The sequence below is a fragment of the Phyllobates terribilis genome, unplaced genomic scaffold (assembly GCF_046119375.1).
Source record: "Phyllobates terribilis strain yellow unplaced genomic scaffold, ASM4611937v1 Scaffold_2__4_contigs__length_985480577, whole genome shotgun sequence".
Taxonomy (NCBI): domain Eukaryota; kingdom Metazoa; phylum Chordata; class Amphibia; order Anura; family Dendrobatidae; genus Phyllobates; species Phyllobates terribilis.
In genome coordinates this window covers 190,211,907-190,238,282 of record NW_027362762.1, presented here as the reverse complement: position 1 = coordinate 190,238,282, position 26,376 = coordinate 190,211,907, and the positions used below count along the sequence as shown (strand labels likewise).

Sequence of the window (26,376 nt, the reverse complement as noted above, 5' to 3'; positions counted from 1 at the left end):
CGTGCCAAAATTCCTCCAGAGCTTTGTAAAAGACTCATTGCCAGTTATCGCAAACGCTTGATTGCAGTTGTTGCTAAGGGTGGGCCAACCAGTGAGATTAGGTTTAGGGGGCAATCACTTTTTCACACAGAGCCCTGTAGGTTTGGATTTCTGTTTCCCTTAATAACAAAGACCTTCATTTAATAACTGCATTTTGTGTTTACTTGTGCTATCTTTGTCTAATATTTAAAATTTGTTTTTTGATCTGAAACATTTAATTGTGACAAAAATGCAAAAGAATAAGAAATCAGGAGGGGGCAAACACTTTTGCACAGCACTGTATTTATTTTTTCTTGTGCATCTCACTTTATAATCAATTCACATGACTGCATAGCAAACTTATTTCTCTTCCATATTTAGCCACCGGTCAAAGCTAGAACAGGGATCTCTCGACTCGAACTAACAGCCTTATATATGCCTTTGCATGTACAGTGATCAGGTTAGTGGGACAGTTGATATAGTGTTATTGGTAAGTATCACTAAATGCATTGAGATATTCACACCGTACCTATACCTACTACCTCTGTTGTATTGGATCATTTTCTACCACGTAGTACAGCCAATTTATCCTGTACACCTCTTGACTTCTGATCGCACTTTACAATGCATATACATTGCCCTTCCACAATCGGCAGGAGCTGGTTTATGGACTCAGGCCTCTTGTCCTGCACACAACATTACAGGGTGAGCGTACTTACTGTGGATATGGGGTTATACCCCTTGGTACAGACCATACTGTTATAATGGTACAGTTTGGACCATGGTATACAGCACACAACCGTGCCTTAGGATGTTAACTGGACTTGCAATACAATATTACGCTACGGCTTCTAACAAGAACGGCAGATACAGGTTATAGGTTATGGTGCGCTTCTCCAATGTCGCCATCATAGACTGTTATCGTGTGCTCACCTTCTCTTACTTCATTCCCCATCTACGGCATAGATGGTGAGCGCACCATAACCTACATCCTCCGCATATCAGTCATTCTTGTTTTAAGCTGTAGAATAAATTATTATTGCCCTTGGCAATTAACTGGGCATACAGGGTTATGTTAAAGGTAATATATGTCATGGCGGCAACTTTCCACTATAAACATTTTTGCGATGGCAGGTATTTTTTTTATTTCTAAATACATTATTCTCTACAAAAATGCAGCAGAATCAAACTGTTAGAGAGTACTGTATTTTTATATGAAAAAATATTCGTAAGTGGATTAAGTTCATAATTGAACTTCTAGGTTTCGTTTTTTTTTTAAGAATAAAATGGCAGAGTCTTTCGGGGAGAAAGAAACCTGTAGTTGTGACAAATGAGAGTTGAAGCAATAAAGCATTCAGTATTAAGCCTAGGGGTGTGTGTGTGGATGAAGGGGAAGAATGCAGGATAAAGCTTGAATGAGGTCAGTGTTGTAAAGCAATGAATTCCCAGATGTATAAAAAGTCCATTTGTAATTAGTGCCAGCCTACTTCCAACACAAATAGAAAAGTATTGTTAACATCCTCCTCTTGAATTCCATCATACATTCAAGAAGAAAAAGCAACAAAATACCTTAATCACTTGGTACAGAAATAGTCATTGTACGGCCAAACATAGAAGTAAATTAATAGTATTCAAGATGACTTGTTCTAGCAAAGACTGCCCCACTAAACTGTTAATGTATTAGAAGAGTCTGATATAGAACTATTTATATGGTACACATACATATTAAATACACACGCAGGCATTTAATGAGACACACCAGATTACAAATCATCTTGTATTTTGTTTATTAAATTTTCCATGTCCCCCCATTCTAAAAAGTTAAAAAAAAAAAAAAGGAAAGTAATTCTTTACAATACTTTTTTTGATGCACAAACAAACAAACAAATCAATTGTTAAGCTGAAGTAGGAGTGCTAGACAATGCCAAACCGTTCTGATCTTTTCCTCTTCTTTGCCTGGAATGATAAGCAAAAAGTAGTAAAAATGTGACATCTGAACAAAAACCTAACAGCAAGTTGCATGTTCACCTTGCTCTTAACTTGGATTTTGCAGAGTGTGTGCTGGTTATCTGCGTTCATAGAAAAATAGTGGCTGCTCGTCTTCATTAACCCAAATGGAACATTTGAAAGCAGCAGTAAAGAAGTTGAAGGAGGTAATACACAGCTGGAATAGGGCGCTTTATGGACACTGCTTCCTGTTCAAACATCCCCCTCTTTAGCAGCTCCCACTACGGTGCCCTTTGACCCACGATAGGGGCTAATTGGCCAGCCTTCCACCTGAGGCTGTTTGGAGGCACATGGGCTCTGTGGCACAGAGTTCACACTTCTGACAGAAGCCCTCACATTTTTGTGTAAGGTAACCAGGAACCATCAAATGTGCATATTTGACCCCACATTCCAAGTTTTACAAGCCAATGCATGAGGTACATTGCCACCACACACTATTTCCAGCTGTGTTGTGCTGTTCAAGAAAATCTACAAAATCAATAAGGAAAATAATGAACTTACAATAAGTGTGAAAAATATTTCAGAAGTATTTACACATGCAGATACAAAGTTTCCTAAAAAATACACATTTCTCTTGCACTCTTTGCAAAGTAAACCCATGGCGGGTGCTAGCTGACACTTGCCAGAATCGGAGAAAACTCAGATCCAGACAGTTTAAACGGATTGTCCACGTTTGGGACACAAGTCTGCGTGACTGCAGACCGGAGAATCCTCACAGCGTGTAGAGCACCCCGTCAGGATTCTCTGGTGGCAGAAGCGAACGGGCACATGACTGCAAGTATTTAATCACGTGCTGACTAGATGTGTGCAGTCTCACTCAATACAAGTGAATTGAACGTGCCCAGACACGTTAAGTTGGAATGTGGCCAAACATACGCAGATTGCATTCTTGAGGTCACATGAACACCCGCTCCGGCCACCAGAGAATCCTGATGGCGAAGGCTGTGAGGATTCACAAGTCTTCAGTCACATAGAGTGACTGCAGACTTGAACCCAAAGCCTGGATAACCCCTTTAAACTCCTTATTTAGTGCAGTCAGATGTGGTCAGAATTTCTACTCATTAGGGAACTTCAACCACCGATCCACTGACAGCACTGTGTGATTGGGTCCTGTTCTCGGGAGAGACACTGCAGCAGGTTCATCAGCCCTAGAAGTGTCAAACCAAGAATCCAAATTGTTCCAAGACATTGGAGGAGAAATGAGTACTGACTAGTACAAGCAATACTGAATGTAGTTAGTTTTTCCTAAAGAAGTTATTTGCATAAATAGCACATCTCACATAATAGTATAGGAACACAACTATTTGGAGAGGTAAAGTCAATGTCAAGCCAATCACACTACAGGAGAGATGACAGTAAGAAACCTAAGTAGACACCTATAAACTTTAATAGTTTTTTATATGTACAGAGTCAGAATATCACCATCAGTAGTTCCACAGTGAGAGCCAGAAAAGGAAAATAGAAAGGGCTGACATGAGTGATCTCTAGGAAGCAGGTAAGCTTACCCCTGATGATCGGGTATCTCGGCTGGTAGTTGGGCACTATGGCTGTCAATGTGATTGGACATTGTGATAGGTATTGATTATCTATTAGTGTCTGTATCTTACCTAAACATTACTAAAGTTTAAACAAAGCAAAAATATATTTTTTCTTACAGTTTTAATTAGTGTTGCGTCTTATGGTCTGGTGCGTGGTATAGTAATGTAGGCATAAAATATATTGTAAAAAAAAATCAAAGTCATCCCTAACCGAGGCTTACCTCAACATCTTCAGTTACAGAAGAAGAGCTAGTTACTATGCCAAAACGCTCTTTTCTCTTCTTGAGTTTCTCTTCGTCTTCTGTCTGTTAGATAGAAGGAAATAAATAAATAGGAAAATACACAAACTCTAAATGAAGTAATTCGTAAAATGAAATGTTTATCTTAGTAAAGACATGACAGTTGTAAAGTATTAAACAATTGTGAAAATTTTCAGAAACACCATACGCGTTTCAAAAAATATACATTGCGCTACCAAAATGCAGCTATGCAGGGTTAAGTCTAATAAAAAATTGCCACAGAACACAGTCAGGAACTATCTCCACAATAAAGTTTAAAGGAAACTCGTGATTGCGTTTTGCATCCCCACAGCCCCTCCTCATATCTACTCAACCCTCCTCCTCTAAAACCAGCTTCTCCACCATTACGAACGATCAACTTTCCTCTTTACTCTCCAAATCACAGCTCACCACCTGCGAACTTGACCCAATCCCGTCCCACCTCATCCCTAACCTCACCACAGTCTTCATCCCAACCCCAACACACCTCTTCAACCTGTCACTAACAACTGGTGTCTTCCCCTCATGCTTCAAACATGCCTCGATCACACCCATCCTCAAAAAGCCATCCCTTGACCCATCCTCTCAGTCTAGCTATCGCCCCATATCACTTCTCCCTTATGCCTCAAAACTACTGGAACAACATGTCCATTCTGAGCTGTCCTCCCACCTCTCCTCCTGCTTCCTTTTGGAACGCTTACAATCTGGCTTCCGACCACACCACTACACTGAAACCTCCCTGACTGAAGTCACCAACGACCTACTAACCGCCAAATCCAAGCGACACTACTCTATCCTCCTCCTCCTGGACCTGTCATCTGCCTCTGACACAGTGGACCATTCCCTCTTACTACAGACTCATCTCTTAGTATCAAAGACTTGGCCATATCTTGGATCTCCTCATATTTAACAGATCAGACATTCAGCGTCTCGCCCCCTATCGGTCGGTGTCCCCCAAGGTTCAGTCCTAGGACCCCTGCTCTTCTCCAGCTACACCTTTGGCCTGGCAGAGCTCAGAGTCCCATGGCTTTCAGTATCACCTCTTTGCTAATGACACACAGATCTACCTCTCTGGACCCAATATCTCCTCCCTACTAACCAGAATCCCACAATGTCTGTCCACTATTTCATCCTTCTTCTCAGACAGATTCTTAAAACTTAACATGGATAAAACTGAATTCATCATCTTTCCACCATCTCACTCAACCCCCCCACCTGACCTATCTATCAAAGTCAATGGCACTCTCCCCAGTCCTGCAAGCTCGCTGCCTTGGGGTAACCCTGGACTCTGATCTCTCCTTCAATCCTCATAACTAAGCCCTTTCCACTTCCTGCAGACTCCAAATCAAAAATACTCGTATGTCTCGTATCAGCACATGCCCCAACTACGAATATGCAAAAACACTAGTGCATGCCCTCATCATCTCCCGCCTCAACTACTGCAACCTCCTGCTCTGTGGCCTCCCTTCTAACACTCTTGCACCCCTCCAATCTATCCTAAACCCTGCTGCCTGACTAATCCACCTGTCCCCCCCGCTATTCCCCAGCCTCTCCTCTCTGTCAATCCCTTCACAGGTTCCCCATTGCCCAGGCACTCCAGTTCAAAACCTTAACAATGGCATACAAAGCCACCCACAACCTGTCTCCTCCATATATCTGTGACCTAGCCTCCCGAAACTTACCTACATGCAACCTCCGATCCTTACAAGATCTCATTCTCTACTCCCCTCTTATCTCCTCTTCCCACAATCGTATACAAGATTTCTCCCTCCTACTCTGGAACTCTCTACCCCAACACATCAGACTCCTGTCTACCATGGAAACCTTCAAAAGGAACTTGAAGACCCATCTCTTCCGCCAAGCCTACAACCTGCAGTAACCCTCGCTCCACCATTATGCTGCACGACCAGCTCTACCCTCACCTACTGTTTCCTCACCCATCCCCTGTAGTTTGTGAGCCCTCGCGGGCAGGGTCTTCTCTCCTCCTGTACCAGTTGCCGACTTGTATTGTTCAAAATTTATTGCAATTGTTTGGGCTATGTATATCCCTTTCACATGTAAAGCGCCATGGAATAAATGGCGCAATAATAATAACCTTTATAAACTATTACCAACACCCATGCACCATAACCTATATGTGCAACAGTGTGGTGGTAATGGGTTATAGCGGTTAAATCTGGTTACAGTACAGTTTTAAGATTATATGAGAAGGGAGTTGCAGGCTTTAGCAGCATCTGCATGTTAAAATGATACAAAATAATGTGAAAAAAATAATCACCAAAACCACTTGGAGAAAATGACGCTACAAAACACTTGAGTTCACTAAACTCAGTACAGTACACTCCATTTGTGTTTTTAACAAGTTTTGCTTTGAGAGACAATACAGAGTTACTCTAACTTACCAGCACAAAATAAAAATCTCAAAACATGACCTCTTGGGAGTCCTGTGATAACTGGAATCATAGCATAAAACCGAATATGATTTCTGTATGGAATGTAACTTTATACCACTACTAGGGTTTGCATGTTTTTGTAACGCAAACTATTACAGATATTTTAAGTCACATAAATGATAAAAATCACCAAATACCTAATTTTCTGTTGTATTTAACAAGTGTCTAGGTCTAGGACGACACATAAAAGAGGTCTTTTAATTATTATGTTAAACAAGTTAAAGTAGCATCAGAGCAAAAAGAAAATCACTCATTTACAGTCTGTAAAGACAGGAATCGCCTCAAATGCAGGGGTTAACAGATGAGGCCATGCTCACCACTTCTATATGTGTATGAACACAAGTCTTGTAAGACTTCGCCCCACCTTCTAGCATGCACTGCTGAATATTTTGCTAATGCTACTATTCTGAATCAAGCCACTTGACCTCTAGGCCAGCTGGGGTCACAAAGAGACACACTTACAATGCTCTTCATTCCATCTTTAGACCTATATTGACAGCTTTTGATTCATGGGCTGCAGGAGCCCATCTGAGCCAAATTACCCCTAACCAAAGCCAGCGGGACAGGCATTTATCAAACCTTTCCCCTCTTATATTTCTCCCGATGCTTGTTTCTGCCCCAGGCCATGCTCAAGTGCACCCATGGGCACCAAGCAGCTGCTGGGGACAGTGACCTCCTCCACTGAAGTGTCAGATGGCTTTTTGTTTTTAGTGTCTCTATTTGCCTGGCTAGTAGCATACACTTTTGTGTGAATTTTGGTTTAATTTTCTTGTTGTTAGGTACATGTATAGTCAGGAAACCCTTTTACTGTTTTGAAAAGTGATAGCAAGGTGCACATGTCGGCAAGACAAGCAAAAGTAGCCATGAAGCTATGTGTCACAGTATGGCTCCTTACAGGCTATGTACACCAGAATATTTTTTTTTGTTCATCTGCTTCCTAAATGCAAAGTCAAACAACTTTATAATTAATCTTCTCACAAAATATTCTAGCATTTTGCTCTTGTAAAGCACAAGTCCTTTACAGAAGGTGAAAAGTATCTCAGTGATGTCAGAGAAAACAGGTTGCAGAAAAAAAGGAAATTACATGAAGAGGAAATAAGTACAGGATAGAAGCTCTGCCAATATAGGAACTAGTGAAGACTGCAGCAGTCTGGGTACACACAGACCTCAAATCCATCCTATATTACTGGAAGGGACACTCCCACAGGAGAAAAAAGAAATTTTGATCAGACTACAAAATACATTTTATTAGGTGGTCTGAAATCAATGAATGAGTAAATGATTCAAATTTGCATATTCAAACTTTGTGAAATTTTATTCACTAAAGTTAGGCACCAGCAGATAGAAGATTAATTTTTCCATGTCAATGGTCTACAGTCGTTAACCCCTTCCCAAAGAAGGATGTAATAGTAAGTTCTATGTTGGGTCCCCATGTATGGGGAGTATAAGTATACTTACCCCTGAGGAAGACGCATTGTGTCGATACGCGTGGGGTCCAATTTCTCCTCCCTGATCAACTGAAGGGTTTTTGATCGTAATAGGGGGCAATCTGGTAGATGTTAAGTATTTGATACTGCTTGTTATTGTCAGTTACATTTTTTATTTATTTTACTTACTTATATAGCGCCATTAATTACACAGCGCTTCACAGACAATATTGGCACTGTCCCCATCGGGGCTCACACTCTAAATTCCCTATCAGTATGTCTCTAGAGTGTGGGAGGAAACCGGAGAACCCAGAGGAAACCCACGCAAACGCGGGGAGAACATTCAAACTCCTTGCAGATGATTTGAACCCAGTGCTAACCACTGAGCCACCGATAGCTTGTATTGTCAAGTCACCTACGGGGACTAAAAAAAATAAGGTAAAAACAAAAAAAAAAAAAAAAAAAAAAACACATAACAAAATTCTAATTACCTCAGTTTTTTTCAGTTTGAAATAAAAAAAACAAAAAAAAACCACATATTTGGTGTCATTGCATCTGTAAAAGCCAGATCCATCAATATATTAGACTAATTTACTGCTGCAGTACACTACCTAAAGAGGAGAAAAATGAAATTTTAATTAGAGCTGCGGTTTTATGGTTACCACACCTATATATACAGTACAGACCAAAAGTTTGGACACACCTTCTCATTTAAAGATTTTTCTGTATTTTCATGAGTATGAAAATTGTACATTCACACTGAAGGCATCAAAACTATGAATTAACACATGTGGAATTATATACTTAACAAAAAAGTGTGAAACAACTGAAAATATGTCTTATATTCTAGGTTCTTCAAAGTACCCACCTTTTGCTTTGATGACTGCTTTGCACACTCTTGGCATTCTCTTGAAGAGGTAGTCACCGGAAATTGTCTTCCAACAATCATGAAGGAGTTCCCAGAGATGCTTAGCACTTGTTGGCCCTTTTGCCTTCACTCTGCGGTCCAGCTCACCCCAAACCATCTCGATTGGCTTCAGGTCTGGTGACTGTGGAGGCCAGGTCATCCGGCGTAGCACCCCATCACTCTCCTTCTTGGTCAAATAGCCCTTACACAGCCTGGAGGTGTGTTTGGGGTCATTGTTCTGTTAAAAAATAAATGATGGTCCAACTAAACGCAAACCGGATGGAATAGCATGCCGCTGCAAGATGCTGTGGTAGCCATGCTGGTTCAGTATGCCTTCAATTTTGAATAAATCCCCAACAGTGTCACCAGCAAAGCACCCCCACACCATCACACCTCCTCCTCCATGCTTCACGGTGGGAACCAGGCATGTAGAGTCCATCTGTTCACCTTTTCTGCGTCGCACAAAGACAAGGTGGTTAGAACCAAAGATCTCAAATTTGGACTCATCAGACCAAAGCACAGATTACCACTGGTCTAATGTCCATTCCTTGTGTTCTTTAGCCCAAACAAGTCTCTTCTGCTTGTTGCCTGTCCTTAGCAGTGGTTTCCTAGCAGCTATTTTACTATGAAGGCCTGCTGCACAAAGTCTCCTCTAAACAGTTGTTGAAGAGATTTGTCTGCTGCTAGAACTCTGTGTGGCATTGACCTGGTCTCTAATCTGAGCTGCTGTTAACCTGCGATTTCTGAGGCTGATGACTCGGATAAACTTATCCTCAGAAGCAGAGGTCACTCTTGGTCTTCCTTTCCTGGGGCGGTCCTCATGTGAGCCAGTTTCTTTGTAGTGCTTGATGGTTTTTGCAACTGCACTTGGGGATACTTTCAAAGTTTTCCCAATTTTTCGGACTGACTGACCTTCATTTCTTAAAGTAATGATGGCCCCTCGTTTTTCTTTACTTAGCTGCTTTTTTCTTGCCATAATACAAATTCTAACAGTCTATTCAGTAGGACTATCAGCTGTGTATCCACCAGACTTCTGCACAACACAACTGATGGTCCCAACCCCATTTATAAGGCAAGAAATCCCACTTATTAAACCTGACGGGGCACACCTGTGAAGTGAAAACCATTTCCGGTGACTACCTCTTGAAGCTCATCAAGAGAATGCCAAGAGTGTGCAAAGCAGTCATCAAAGCAAAAGGTGGCTACTTTGAAGAACCTAGAATATAAGACATATTTTCAGTTGTTTCACACTTTTTTGTTAAGTATATAATTCCACATGTGTTAATTCATAGTTTTGATGCCTTCAGTGTGAATGTACAATTTTCATAGTCATGAAAATACAGAAAAATCTTAAAATGAGAAGGTGTATCCAAACTTTTGGTCTGTACTGTATATAGAAAAATGCAATAAAAAGAAATCAAACCCGTTGTATGCACTCCAAAATGGTATCAATAAAAATGTCGCTTGCCATGAAAAAAACAAGCCCCCCAAAAATGGAAAAAAAAAAAAGTGTTTAAACAAAAAAATAAACAAAAATTGAACTATAAAGCCAATCCCCACCTCACTTAAAATGAAATAAAAAATTATCGAAATGGTACCAATAATAACTACATTTCACATTACTGTTCTTCATCGGCTCATCAAAAATACTACATTGTAATACTCAGTTCCCAGAACTCCATCGTTTCAGTGATCAGGGTTTGTCCATAAGAAAAAAGAAGAAAAAGACAGATGGCTTCTTTCCATTGTTTCGGCAACGTCACAACGGTTTTCATGATCCAGGGGTCTCAAAATTTAATAGAGGTTGAACTGGCACCAAGCTCTTAACATTGAGCGGATTCAGTTTCATGTGTTATTTTGTATAGATGATGAATCTTTTAGTATCACATAGCAAAAAGTTTTCTAACAGAACGGCCCAAAAAAAATGTTAGGATACATTCCCTCCATGAGCATTTGTTGGGTTTTTAATGTTGCAGATTTTCTGCAACATTTCTGCTCCTATTAGCCAAATTAAGTTCCTTACGTTTTTATCACATTTTTGATGCTGCGTTTTTCTGTCTCTTTTTGTCATGTCATGTTTTAAATAAACTAACAAATTAAAGCTGCACGCTTTAACGCTATAGTATGCAAACATGGAACAGATTAAATTGGAAATGCATCCCTTTAAAGAAGATGTCCGGTACTTTTTTTTATATTGCCCAATGTATTCAGCATGTGGGCATAAGTATATTTGTAAATACCTTGTGTTGCAGATAATGGCTCTCGGTGGCCGCTCACCGGCAACACGTGACCCCACGCTGACGTCACGACAAGTGAGGCGTGACTCAGCGCTGGGGTCCCCGCGGTGGCTGCTGACACACTGATCACATACTGATGAAATGCGGATCAAAAACACAAAGAAATTTGGTCCATGTTTTTACATAGAATAAAAATCACTGATGTCTGAAAGAGGCCTAGGCTTCTGTTTACTTTGCTGCATTGAAGTCAGGCCCTTACGTCTATGTGACCGCTGCAGCCAATCACTAGGGCTCGACAGTTTCATACACTATGTGCAGGCGCCAATGCTGAGGTCAGCAACTGTTTGTAGAGGTCATAAGATGATCTAAAAAAACAAAACAAGTTTGTTCCGACAGCTGACAAACACTGTAGCTTTAGTTTCATATAGTAGTGTTTTAAAAAGAGACATGCACTTTTATAAATTGCTGTATGAAAAGTTTAGGTTTTGTTTTTTTTACACTTTAATAAATTTTCTCCACTGTTTTATATGCTGCACCTTTGCAAGACCTTGATATTCACGAGTTGACTCCGTCTCCTGCCATTGAGAACTTTCTGCCTACACGTTGCATAGCGAGAAAGCTGTCAATCAGTGATGGGACTAGCTCAGGCAGAATCTGCCTCCCGTCGCCGACTGCCAGCTTTCTGCCTACACTCAGCACAAGTAAAAAGCTGAATCAATGTCAGAAGGCAAGGCTAACTAATGCCCATTTTCAGATCTGTTTTGGGATTACAATAATAGAAATACTATGTTCCAGTACAACACCATTAATTCGAAAAGTAGTGTCATAAAAGGTCTTTCATTTGCCTCCCTCTGTTTACGTTTTTAGTTCTGATGTCTGCACAACGTGTTTGTCTGGCCAAAAAGTAAAAAACGGTTATCAACTGGACCTTTCTTTAAAAGTATTTATTGAGATATTAAAGAATATGGGAACAGGTGGTCATCCACCAAGTATTCATAACTACTGTATCCATTATAGATGCATGACAACTGGACATGTGAATAGAACCCAAGAGGACTATTAGAGCAGCCGAAAATAAAAACAGTGACCTGCCATGATGACTGGAAAGAACAGGGCGCAGTGTGATTATTAAGACTGTTTTCTCCTGTCAGCAAGGGCGGCTACCTGTTACAGACACATGGTTTGTATGCCAATTACAACTTCTACCATGCGTTGATTTTACATAGGGAATTTTGACCAGACAGGTGCCCTCTAAGCAGGGTTGTGGAGTCGGAGCCCATTTTGGTGGAGTCGGTATAAAATGGACAGACTCCGAAAATATATAATAAATTGGGTACAGTAATTCAATGCAGTTTGTGGGGAATATTTTTTCACAAGAATTTGGGAAAGCTATGAAATGTCCTATAAATGTCTGCCCTATTCCTGATCTAAGGGTCTAGACTTTTAGATGAGATGAATCTGTGCTACAATAAATTTATCACTTAAACATGAGCCATATATGAGGGAGTCGGAGTCGTGGAGTCGAGAGTCATGGAAACTGAGGAGCCGGAGGTTTGGCTTACCAACTCCACAGGCCTGCCTTTAAGAAGCTTTTTAAGTGATTCAGCACTCTGATTGGGCAGCATAATCCTAGTTACAGATTCCGTTTAATAATTAAAGAATCATTGATTTTAGGCTCATGTTATTTTGCAGCACTTTATAGGGGAGAAAGGCTGTGTCCGTTCTTTTCAAAAGTCTTACAGATGAATCTTGTGCCAATTGCATGCATACTACAAAATCCAAAAATAATAAAATTCCTACAATGTATCCTGGGACGTACAACTATTTTGCCTAATAGAGCTGGGCTATAATATGTAACATTGTATTGCAGAACAGATCATTAGTCACAGGAAGGACTTCACAGACAGCTGAACCATCTTTCTGACCTGCTCAACGGGTAGCGAGGTCATCTTGGCCCAAGTAATATGAAGAATGGCAGAAGTTCAAATTCCTGTCGCTTTTCTTTCCCTGCCGAGGTGTATACCAAGTCAGTACCTCTGTGCCACCAGTCATGAGCCTTGTCGAATTAAGGAAGTCTGGCTGCGGTCACATTACACTCATCTGGGTTGCTCTGTTTACACTTACACACTCGCGCCTCACCATGCTTTCCAGTCCAAAAAAATAAAAGTGGTTAACCTCTTTCAAATAAAATCTAAAGAAATAGGAAAACATTAGATAAGCAGCAATTCCTTTTATAAGAAAAAGGTAGTTATGGTGAAATAGGTCACATTTCATTAGGGACACATGGGTTTAAAGCCGACCCGTCACTAGATTTCTCAATACCATCTGCATACAGTAAATAGATCTGACACTTGATGAAGCTGTCAGAATGGCTGTATACTCCTGAAATAAAAATAAGCATCTTATGAATCCATGCTCATTTCAATATCAGCCTTGACATCTTTCAAAAATACCCCAATAATCAATGTAATATTCTAGTGCTTCCCTTCCTAGAAAAAGATAAATAAACCTACATGTATATGTAAGGAGCATAAAGTAGGTAGGCCAGAATGCATATAGAAACGGAACAAAGCAGATCGGAATAAGTGCAAGGCACAATAGTAAAAGTAAAAAAATTTTTTATTCGTAAACACAGATTAAAAAAAGGTTAAAAAGCATGTAAGACACAAGACAATCATAGCTGATGAGAAAGGATAATCTGATACAAAATTTTAAAGTAAATCAATAGACAAGACACAATGCAGTGAGTATATAAACAGGTGGAAAAATATACAATACAATATAAGCACAGTGGCAAAAGAAAAAAGGGGTTCTCACCAGACCATAAGAGAACCGCACCCAACTAGCGTTTCACTCCAAGCTTCGTCAAGCTTGACGAAGCTTGGTGTGAAAAGAGTGTTCAGATTACTAGCACCATATTGTGCTTTCTGGTGGGTTTTATTTTCCTAGTTGTATTCACTGTAGCATTACCAGGTAATTGATCATACTAGATAGTTTTCAAAAATTATTATATAGCCATTCTGACATGGATTTTAGAATCAGTATTTCAGCCTCATCAGGTCTGCGATCTATTTTAAATAGATCACTTTTAAAGTGGTTGTCCCGCAATAAACCCATTTTTTTTTTATCCTGAAGACCTACACTGTTGCTGAGGACAATGGAGCCCCAAAACCCATTCTTGGCTGAAAAGCAGAACAAGTACACACCAGCCCTTTTCTACACTCACAGGGATGTTTCAGACAGTTACATCCCAAAAAGATGGCAGCGACAGGAATAGCTAAATGAGTCACAAAATAATTTAGTGCGCAATTAAGATAAAAGTCTACAAATCCTGTGTTACATTTGCCCTGCTCATAAAATATACAGAGCTCCGTGACAAATAGATATTTAATACTATTTTTTGTCACTTAATTGTATAAAAAGTTTATTGATGACAGGAACGCATTCTGAAGTGCAAATTTTGTCAAGTGGACCAGCTACCTGTACTTATAATGGGGAATTTAAATACTGTCACAAGAATTGATCACCCAAGCAATTTCTGTGCTAACTCCGATAAAGTGCATTCTGATGCAATGAAGGCAGCAAATTAACAGCAGCAGATTTGGACTAAAAGTGATCTTTGGATAACCCGGTTGTATCTGGGCCTTAGACATGTGACAGATCATTGAAAAAATGGTTTTATAAGCATCCATAATGCTTTATATGTTGAGAGAAAATCTATTACAATTTAAGGGCATGTCCAAATGACATCTTTTTCAGGCAGAAAAAGCACTCAAATATTAAAAACAATGAACATTTCCACAACAATATCAAAATGGCTTGCTGTATATACGTTCCGTCTTTTGTAACTTTTTTAACTTGTTTAGGCATCAAAAGCCGTCAAGCGGCTAAGTGTGATCTCGCCATTCTTCAGGCGGGTTCCACTTGGAAGCCACCATTATCTTTTGTATAAAATTGAAGAATAAAGAAAAAAAAGAATTTGGTGTTTGGATATAATGAGTGTGGATGAGAGACATAGGCTATTCGCGGAGTAAAAAGCCCAACAGGGTTGAGAGACAAGACAGCCATTGGAAGAGAGACATGTAAGCAGTTAACAGTATAACCATTTGGCAAAAAGATTAACCTGGCTGCCAGGATGAAGACTCTGCGTACATTGGAACCATTTTCATGTTAAAAGATTTAAATAAAAAAAAAAGAAATTATGAATTAGAAAGGCCTGAAGTCTTTGTCCATCCAATTGAAGTGTCTGCTCTTTTTAACATAAACCAATCAGCGCAAACAAAGCCACCTGCCATTTTTGGGTAGATTCCCCTCGTACAGGAGTCCCCAAACCTGTGGCTTAGGAACCACATGTAGTTTACAGGCCAATGATGTGCTTGTTTGCCAGCTTGGTGAATTTGCACCAGGTCTAGAAAACAGATGTGAAGAACAGATCTCCAAATGGTGACTTTTCTGAGTAGTGTTGCATATATCATATACTGGCTGTGTGGTAAAAGATACACTGGCATGTAAAAGTTTGGGCACCCCTGGTCAAATTTACTGTTATTTGAACAGCTAAGCAAGTTGAAGATGAAATGATCTCTAAAACGGACTAAAGTTAAAGATGACACATTTCCTTTGTATTTTAGGTAAAAATATATATATTTTTTCATCTTTTTCATTTCAAAAATTACAAAAAGGAAAATGGGTCAATGCAAAAGTTTGGGCACCCTGCATGGTTAGTACCTAGTAGCACTCCCTTTTGAAAGTATCACAGCTTGTAAACACTTTTTGCAGCCAAAGAGTCTTTCTATTCTTGTTTGCGGGATTTTCATCCATTCTTTCTTGGAAAATTCTTTGAGTTCTGTGAGATTCCTGGGTCGTCTTGCATGCACTGCTCAGGTCTACCAACAGATTTCCAATGATGCTCTGATCAGGGGACTGTGAGGGCCATTGTAAAACCTTCAGCTTGTGCCTTTTGAGGTAGTCTGTTGTGGATTTTATCATCCATTTGTAGAAGCCATCCTCTTTTCAACTGGAGGTTTTTTACAGGTGGTGTTATGTTTGCATCAAGAATTTGTTGAAATTTCATTGAACCCATTCTTCCCTCTACCCGTGAAATATTCCCCGTGCCATTGGCTGCAACACAACCCCAAAGCATGATTGGTCCACCCCAATGCTTAACGTTTGGCGAGATGCTATTTTCCTGAAATGTTGTGCCCATTTTTCTCCACACATACCTTTGATCATTGTGGCCAAAGAGTTCTATTTTAACCTCATCCATCCACAGGATTTGTTTCAAATGTTCTTTTGCATACTTCTGACACTGAATTTTATGGTGAGGATGCAGGAGAGGTTTTCTTCTGAAGACTCTTCGTTGAAGGCCTTATTTGTGCAGGTATCAACAGTAGAACAATGTACCAGAACTCCAGAGTCTGCTAAATCTTTCTGAAGGTCTTTTGCAGTCAAGTGAGGGTTCTGATTTGCCTCTCTAGCAAGCCTACGAGCAGCTCACTGAAATTTTGCTTGGTCTTCCAGACCTTATCTTGACCTCCACTGTTCCTGATAACTGCCATTTCTTAATTACATTTCGAACTGAGGAAAGGACAACTTGAAAACGCTTTGCTAGCTTCTTATAGCTTTCTCCTATTTTGTGGGCTTCCACCATTTTCAGAGTGTTAGGCAGCTGCTTAGGAGAACCCATGGCTGCTGTTTTTTGCCACAAGGTTAGAGGAGGCTGGGTTTTTATAAAGTTGGGAAATTTGCATCACCTGACCTTTCTTAATGATTATGGTGAACAAGCCATAACCCTAACAGGCTAATTAAGGTCTCAAACCTTGGTCAAAGTTATCTGAGCACACAAATCTCCAAGGAGTGCCCAAACTTTTGCATCGGCCCAGTTTCCTTTTTGTAACTTCTAAAATGTAAAAGATGACAATATAAATATTTTGGCCTAAAATACAAAAGGAAATGTGTCATCTTTAACGTCAGGCCTTTTAGAGATCATTTCATCTTCAACTTGCTTAACTGTTCACAATAACAGTAATTTTGACCAGGGGTGCCCAAACTTTTACATGCCACTGTATGTTAGGTTTGCAACTGAATGCCCATGAGAGGATTGCATGAATCAGAATATAATAGTGTAGGGAGAGTGCATGATGAGATAATACCAAATAGTTAGGTGGGAACCCCTGGTTGTAAATATACGACCTGGGCTATCAATATAATAGTAATGGGAGCTCTGGATGTCATTATTGTGAGGGGTAGGCAAGAGCGGGATGTCATTGCTCTGGATGTGGCTCAGGTCACAACCTTCTCTTAGAGCTGCAAGTCTCAAGAAAGGCTGAAACCGCAGCCCTTGTATCATCAAAACACCTCAGAACCAGTCGAGGCATTAAAGGGGTTGTCAGGTCAAAAGTGATAAGTCTGCAGTCACTCTGTGTGACTGCAGACTTCTGAATTCCCCAAGCGCAGGCACTGTGCGCTGCGGGGATTCACCGGTATGAGACCCGGTAATGGAGGGTATGCATGTGTTATGCTTAACCTCGCTCTCCATACACTTGTATTGAGTATACAAGTGTATGGAGCGAGGTGGCGTTGAATGGGCGGGGGTATGTGTAACGTATACATAGCCTCCGGTCCCGGGTCTCATACCGGCGAATCCCCGCAGCGCACAGTGTCTGCGCTGGAGGGATTCACAAGTCTGCAGTCACATAGAGTGACTGCTGACTTCCCACTTTTGACCGGACAACCCCTTTAACTCATCAAGAGCTTGAAGGTTTCCAGTGGTATCATGCACCAAGTCCTCTAAGACTATGTTCACACCTGCATTCAGGAATTCCGTTCATTTTAGAAACTTTAAAAAGGAATTAATCTCCTTTGCATAACCAATCCAAAAGGAAGCAAAATTGCCGCATTTATTATTATGGAGTCCGGTTTGGTTCCACAAAAAGAAAAAGTTCTGCATGATGTTTTTCTTTTCCTCTTTCTTCTGTTCCAAAGGCAGACACATAAAGGAACCCATAATAATCAATGAGATCCTTTTACTTCCATTTGCATCATTTATACAACGGATGTGTCCTGGACATGAATTCAGTTTGTCTGTTCCTAAAACTAGACAAAACTGAATTCTAAAACGCAGATGTGAACTGATCTCAAGTTGCAAAGTGGGACATTCATAAATGGGACTTATTTTTTTTTTCAGTAGACCCCATGTTACTTAATTTGTTTTTGCAGTCCGGCAAGGGCGCATCATAGTGCTTAAAGAGGCCACCATGAAGCTCTGTACTTACTGTAACCATATTTAGGTAGGTCAAAGTAACACCCACACGAATGTCAGGACTCAAGGTTTGCCAACAGAACATTACAATGCCTCTACCATCTTCACTTCTCATAATGCATTCTGATGCCATTTCTTAACTAGAAAAGCGACACTCAAGTACCTAACAGCCACATAATTTAACAGAAAATGTGAGTCAGCCTAGGCCATGTTCTTTCATTACTCCATGGCCCAGTGCTGATGGCCACGAGCCAACTGTAGGTGTTTTGGTGATGAACTTGAACCAGCATGGGCACTATCACTGGTTTGTGGTTATGCAGTCCCAAAAGCAGTGACATGGTGTGTTTTGACACGTCTTTTGCGTACAAGTCCCCATACACACTAGTCTCTGCTTCTCCCCTCTGCAAATCCCTTCACTGGCTCCCAATTCCCCAACTTATCCACTTCAAAACTGGCAACGTTTACCTACAAAGTCGTCCATAATCTGTCTCCCCCATATATTTCTAAACTAATCTACAAATGTCTTCCCACACATAATGGTCCTCCCAAGACCTTCTTCTCTTTCCTCCACACTTGTACGTTCCTCACCCAATCACCTGTAAGACTTCTCCCGAGTATCCCCCATCCTCTGGAATTCTGTGCCCCAACAAGTCCGATTATCCCCTACATTCAGAACTTTCAAAAGGAACTTAAAAAGCAATCTGTTCAGAACAGCCTACAGCCTGCAATGACCCCTCTCCCCTATGTACCTGTCTGTCACTATTCGTTTGTTTATTGCAATTTCAACTTGTGTTTTGTATGTAACCCCTTCTCATGTACAGCACCATGGAATCAATGGTGCTCTAAAAATAAAACAATAATGATATTTACAACCAGCACCACAGGACACATTTCTATTATATCCAGCATTATTTTTTTTTCAGCTTTGTGTGCTGCTGTAGCTCTTTTGTGGGATCAGACCAGATGTGCTAATATTCTCTCTTCATGCACATCAAAATGTAAAAAAATGCCTAAATATTTGCACCAAAATCCACAGTGGAATCTGTGTCTGTTACATGCAGGTTTTGGTGCAGGACTTAACCACAAATCTCCTTCTATCCACTGCAACAAACAAAGCGTATTCCAGTTTCACGCACTTCTGCATCAGAAAGTGAACTTGTCTGGTAGTCCACCTGAACGTGACCTGACATGTATCGGCAAATGTGACACCTCTGGCCTCGTTACTACAGGTAGTGATATCATACTGCTGATTTGAAAATCTGTTTGTTTTTTTGGTCTTTAATGCTGCAAGTGAATAGGTTTTTTTTAAATCCCATTCACTAGCTTTGTTAATTGTGACCATTCATAGCTGGTCGTTAAGGGGTTAATACTTGGAAAACCTCTAGACACTTATACTGAATGGACAAAACCTGATGTAAAACAGGCTCTACAGAAAGAAATGAAAACCTCAGTCTTGGGAGAATACAACAGACAAAAAAAAAAGGAGTGCAGCTAAACGACAATCAGGTTTCAGAAATAAATAGGACATGACAGAAACCACACCAAAGGTCACCCACTAGTTTCTTGCTGACAGTAAAAGTAACATCATGAAAAAAGGACGCAAAATATAACTGGCATTTATCAGCATAAAAACCAATGTCTCCAAATGGGATATAGTGTAAAGATAAAACAGACCCTAAGGCTGTGTGCCCACTAAGCGTTTTTTTAAGCGTTTCCGCAGCGCAATTTCCCCCGTGGAAACTCTTAAAAATCGCTTGTTAATAGGTCTGCAATAGTCCCCAATGATAATCCGCATGTGCTGTGCACATGCTGAGGAAATTTCCGCTGCGGATTATCATTGCGGAAAAATCCGCAGCACTACCAATTATTTTGATGAATAGCGGCGTTTTAGCCGCCATTGACTTGCATTGGAACGCATAACATCCGCATGACTACATGTGCACATGCGGATATTAAGCGATTCAATGCGCGGATGGTACCCGGGTCTGGAGAAGAGGAGACTCTCCTCCAGACCTGGGTACCATAGTACCTGTAGTTAAAAAAAAGAATTTAAATAAAAAATAAAGATATACTTAACTTACCTACATAGTGATGGCCCCCTGTCCGCTCCCAGTGGTGCTGCTGGCTCTTCGGCTGCTCACGGTGGTAAAAGGACCTTCCATAACGTCATTTAGTCATGTGACAGGTCACGCGACCGCTTCACAAACGCTTCTACCTGGCAGGAAAACGCATGTACAATCCGCATGCGTTTTTTTCTGCCAGGGAGATGCAGAAACGCTCAGTAAAAATCCGGAGCATTTCTGCTTCGTGGGCACATGGCCTAAAACAACAGAAGCCCTAAAAGACAACAGAACAAGCAAGAGAAACTAAAAAGCAGTTGAAGAGGTAGGAGGTAAACCTTAGGGCATACAGTGGAGACCAAAGGTTTTGCATTTTTTAAAAAAGTGTGATTACTTCTGTCTGGTTGTTGTGATGCCATTTTCCTGGTGACTTTAGTAAACTGGAAGCAAATGGTTGTCAGATATAAGGACGAAAATTGTATTTGACATTTTTTTTTTATCACTTTGTGTGTTAGTTTTCAACATTTGCTGGGCCAAATGTTTTGCATATTTTGTCATGGGTAGTCGAATCTTGCCTAAAATTATTTTTTTTCCTTTTTTAACCCCTTAATAACATCTGACGTACTAATACGCGTCTGTGCCCTGGGACTTAAGAGCCAGACCCGTATTAGTACGTCATCGCGATCGCGCGCGCACACACAGGCTGTGCGGGCGCGATCGCCGCCGGGTGTCAGCTGATTGCACCGCTCCCAGCACATTAACCCCTGCGATGCTGCGATCGAAGTCGATCGCAGCCGATCACAGCATTGCGGGGGCAAGGGGAGGTGATCGCAGATACTCACCTCCACTTCCGGCTTCCAGCACTGTCTGCAAAGGCTTCCCGGGTGTTGCCATGACGACCCGATGTCGTCATGACAACATCCGGGTCACCAGACAGCAGGAAGATTGTTTGGACATGCGCAGTGCATCTCCAAACAATCTTCTCACTGTGCAGCGCTGATAGCCTGTATGACACAGGGATGGTGCTGCATTCCTGTGCCATGCAGGCGATCAGAGAAAAAAAAGTGAAAGTCCCATAGTGGGACAAAGTAATAAAGTATAAAAACGGTCAGTAAGTGAAAAAAAAAAAAATAAATAAAATTGCAAAAATATAAAAAAATAAATAAATAAAATAATCCACCAAAAATAAAAATATAATGCACCCATCAATAAATATTATTATAAAAAAAAACAAAAAAAACAATAAAAGTACACATATTTGGTATCGCCGCGTCCGGAACAACCTGACCTATAGAACTGTCCCACTAGTTAACCTCTTCAGTGAACACGGTAAAAAAAAAAAAAAAAGAAAACGAAGCAAAAAACAATGCTTTATCACCATACCGCCAAATAAAAAATGGAATAACACGCGATCAAAAAGACGAATATAAATAAAAATGGTACCGCTGAAAACGTCATCTCGTCCCGCAAAAAACAAGCTGACATACAGCTCCATCAGCCGAAAAATAAAAAAGTTATAGCTCTCAGAATAAAGCTATGCTAAAAAATATTTTTTTCTATAAAATTGCTTTTATTATGTAAAAGTGCAAAACATAGAAAAACGATATAAATGTTGTACCGCTGTAAACGTACTGACCCGAAGAATAAAGCTGCCTTATCACTTTTACCACACGCAGAACAGAATAAAAAAAAAAAAAAAACAATTCCTGAATTGTTGGTTTTTGTTTATTCTGCCTCCCAAAAATCGGAATAGAAAGTGATCAAAAAATGTCACGTGCCTGAAAATGGCACCAATAACAACGTCAACTCATCCCGCAAAAAACGAGCCGTCACATGACTGTCTGCCAAAATCTGGAAAAATTATAGCTCTCAAAATATGGCCTTGCAAAAACTAGATTTTACAAAAAATGCGTCTTTTTGTGTGTGACAGCTGTCAGTCATAAAAACCCCATATGATTCTGGTATTGCTGTAATCACACTGACCCGAAGAATAAAGTCGTCTAATCACTTATACCGCACGAGGAATGGCGTCAAAAATAAACTCTTGGGTTAGGATTGGGCTAGGGTTAGGGTTGTGCTACGGTTAGGGTTGTGCTACGGTTAGGGTTGTGCTACGGTTAGGGTTGTGCTACGGTTAGGGTTGTGCTACGGTTAGGGTTGTGCTACGGTTAGGGTTGTGCTACGGTTAGGGTTGTGCTACGGTTAGGGTTGTGCTACGGTTAGGGTTGTGCTACGGTTAGGGTTGTGCTACGGTTAGGGTTGTGCTACGGTTAGGGTTGTGCTACGGTTAGGGTTGTGCTACGGTTAGGGTTGTGCTACGGTTAGGGTTGTGCTACGGTTAGGGTTGTGCTACGGTTAGGGTTGTGCTACGGTTAGGGTTGTGCTACGGTTAGGGTTGTGCTACGGTTAGGGTTGTGCTACGGTTAGGGCTGGGGATGGGGTTAGGGTTGTGATGGGGTTGGGATTTTTTTCAAAAGTAAGAAAAAAGATGACGATATGGCAACTAGTGTTGAGCGCAAGTGCTCGCTACTTGAGTTTGCATCGGGTGCTCTGGTATGCATTGGAGTATCGTGGGTATTTGAGTGACATGCTCGAGTCTCTGCCCCATATGCTTCGCGGCCAAAAAAACTTTACGGGGATTGCCTGCCATGCACGAGCGATCCCCGCATGTTTTTTTTGGGAGTCTAATAACCGTGAAACATGCGGAGCAGGGACTCGAGCATGTCACTCGAGCACACGCAGTACATGGTGCATACCTGAGTACCTGATGCAAACTCAAGTAGCGAGCACTTGCGCTCAAGACTAATGACAACTTATTCAATATGATGACCTAATGTAAACAAATTCTGTGTCGTACCTCTGGGTTCAAAATGTTCACTATACACCTTAATAAAATCCTTGAGGGGTATAGTTTCCAAAATGGGGTCACTTGTGGGGGAGCTCCACTGTTTAGGCACATCACGGGCTCTCCAAACGCGACATGGTGTCTGCTAACAAATTGAATGGAAAATCGGCTCAAATTGTTAGCGGACGCCATGTTGCGTTTGGAGAGCTACTGCGTGCACAAATATTGGAGCTCCCCCACAAGTGACCCCATTTTGGAAACTAGACCCCCCAAGGCACCTATCTAGATGCTTAGTGAGCACTTGGAACCCCCAGGTGCTTCACAAATTGATTCGTAAAAATGAAAAAAAAAACACTTTTTCATATTTATGAATCAATTTGTGAAACACCTGGGGGTTCCAAGTGCTCACTATGCATCTAGATAGCTGCCTTGGGGGGTCTAGTTTCCAAAATGGGGTCACAAGTGATATCGAAGAAATTTTACCACAATCATGACGTACAATATGTCACGAAAAAACAATCTCAGAATCAGGGGGATCCGTTGAAGCGTTCCAGAGTAATTACCTCATAAAGTGACAGTGGTCAGAATTGTAAAAATTGGCCTGGTCATTAAAGTGCAAACCACCCTCGGGCCTTAAGGGGTTAACCCCTTCAGGACCCAGCCTATTTTGACCCTAAAGACCTTGGCATTTTTGTCAATTCTGACCAGTGTCCCTTTACGAAGTAAAAACTCTGGAACACTTCAACGGATCCTAGCGATTCAGAGATTGTTTTTTCGTGACATATTGGGCTTCATGTTAGTATTAAATTTAGGTCAATAATATTTGCGTAAAAAATCAAAAATATGGCAAAAATTTTGAAAATTTAGCAACTTTCAAATTTTTAATTTTTATTCTGCTAAACCAGAGAGTGATGTGACACAAAATATTTAATAAATAACATTTCCCACATGTCTACTTTACATCAACACAATTTTGGAAAAAAAAAAATTTTGGTAGGAAGTTTGAATGGTTCAAAGTTCATCAGCAATTTATCTTTTTTCCAGCAAAATTCACAAAACCATTTTTTTTTTTAGCGACCACATCACATTTGAAGTCCCTTTGAGCGGTGTACATGACAGAAAACACCCAAAAGTGACACCATTCCAAAAACTGCACCCCTCAAGCTACTCAAAACTACATTCAAGAAGATTATTAACCCTTCAGGTGCATCACAGGAACTAAAGCAACATGGAAGAAAAAAAAATGGACATTTTAATTTTTGTAACAAAAATGTTCTTTTAGCCTAAATTTTTAATTTTCACATGGGTAACAGGATAAAATGCATCCTAAAATTTGTTGGGCAATTGCTCCTGAGTACACCGATACCTCATATGTGGTCATAAACCACTGTTTGGGCGCACGGCAGGGCTCAGAAGGCAAGGAGCGCCATTTCACTTTTTGAATGGAAAATTAGCTCCAAAAGTCAAATTGCGCTCCTTCCCTTCTGAGCCCTGCCATGCGCCCAAACAGTGGTTTATGACCACATATGAGGTATCTGTGTACTCAGGAGAAATTGCCCAACAAATTTTAGGATGCATTTTATCCTGTTACCCATGTGAAAATTAAAAAATTTAGGCTAAAAGAAAATTTGTGTGAAAAAAAAAAAGTACTTTTTCGTTTTCACAGATCAATTTGTGAAGCACCTGAGGGTTTAAAGTGCTGACTATGCATCTAGATAAGTTCCGTGGGGGGGGGTCTAGTTTCCAAAATGGGGTCACTTGTGGGGGAGCTCCAATGTTTAGGCACACGGGCTCTCCAAACGCGACATGGTTCCAATTTGTTAGCGGACACCATGTCGTGTTTGGAGAGCCCCTGTGTGCCTAAACATTGGAGCTCCCCCACAAGTGACCCCATTTTGGAAACTAGACCCCCCCCAAGGAACCTATCTACATGCATAGTGAGCACTTGATTCATAAAAATGAAAAAGTATTTTTTTTTTCACAAAAATTTTCTTTTTTCATTTTTACGGATTAATTTGTGAAGCACCTGGGGGTTCAAAATTCTCACCACCCATCTAGATAAGTTAGCGGACACCATGTTGCGTTTGGAGAGCCCGTGTGTGTCTAAACATTGGAGCTCCCCCACAAGTGGGGCTCGGATCCAATTGAAAGCATAGGCTTTGTAGCCTACTATTTATGTGCACTTATGTCTGCTGACCTGCCCGCTGTTTGTGAGTCTACTGAGCGATTAATGGGGGTCTCAGAACCCAGAACCTCACTGATCTGCAGGCAATTAAAGTGCTTACTAAATATGAAAAAACAGGTTCAAAAAATTAGGTCCTCTTTAAATTCAAAATCTTTACTTATCATTAGTCATCAGCATTGTATAAACTCATCATTGATTTAGTATATAATACATCACCAAGACACTGAGGGTTAAGCATTGCCCTTCCTGTAAGGTGGCCTTTTTACCACATGACTTACAGAAATGAAGTGGCTAAACAGGAGGGATTCATTTTTTTTCCCGAAACAATTACTTGCCCATAAGGATCTTGCAGAGAAACATGTTTTGCTGAGGATGTTTATGAAAAAATAAAATTAAGGAAATGCATCAGTTTCCCCATCACAAAAAAAAGAAAACATATCAATGGGGGTTATAGTCACATTCCTGTTTAATGAATGAAGATACTGGCAGAGAAAAATAGCTAAGCTCAACAAAAAGAAAACTGGTACCCAAGCTGCAATACATTACTACAAATACATGAAATCTTCGCATTATGTAGGGCTGCAAGTCATTTCAGAGAAAGAAATTTGGAGATTTAAACTAGCGTTGTAGCTCAGTATTTCCAGATACCATATTTTAAAGGGAAACTGAGGAGATTCATGCTGACTGAAACCCAGGCAACATAAAATCAGAGCCTGACGGCGCTATTGCAGATATGTATGTTTTACTTAAACTCTGTGGTGTTTCGGGCCAAAAAAAAAATAATAAAAAAAAAATGAACAAACCGGCTGGGGACTGTGCGTGTCAGATGACTAGTCCAGAGAAGGTCCTCGGCAGCTTCTCCCTGCCTGTTGTCCTAAACTGACAGGTCTCTCCCTTTATATACATATAGGCCAAGTTAACACAAATGTATCTTGTCCGATTGCTCTCTGTAAAAAAACAGGCAGCCCACAGTGCAATGTAATTCAATGGGCCAGTGCAGATGAGTGATTTTTTTTTCCACAGACTGAATATGTGTGTGAAAAGAAATCAGAGCATGCATTAGTTCCTTCCATGCGCCGGATGAGACTCATGAATTCTAGAAAAGAAAAGGAAGCAGAGAAATGCGTCCAAGTACTGTTCATATAAAATTGAATTCTTCATTG

At 40.6% G+C, this 26,376-nt stretch overlaps 1 protein-coding gene across 1 annotated transcript in view; it reads right to left on the bottom strand.

Annotated features, from left to right (window-relative positions):
* Positions 1 to 1,788: 1,788 nt before the first annotated feature.
* The window catches only part of SARNP (SAP domain containing ribonucleoprotein), a 98,776-nt gene continuing 74,188 nt past the window's right edge, over positions 1,789 to 26,376 (bottom strand). The window contains exons 10-11 of the mRNA XM_073663694.1: positions 3,785 to 3,868; positions 1,789 to 1,974 (exon numbers count right to left, since the gene is read on the bottom strand). Of these exons, the coding sequence (XP_073519795.1) occupies positions 1,933 to 1,974; positions 3,785 to 3,868 (126 nt within the window). The 3' untranslated portion in view covers positions 1,789 to 1,932. The remainder of the gene's footprint in view (positions 1,975 to 3,784; positions 3,869 to 26,376) is intronic.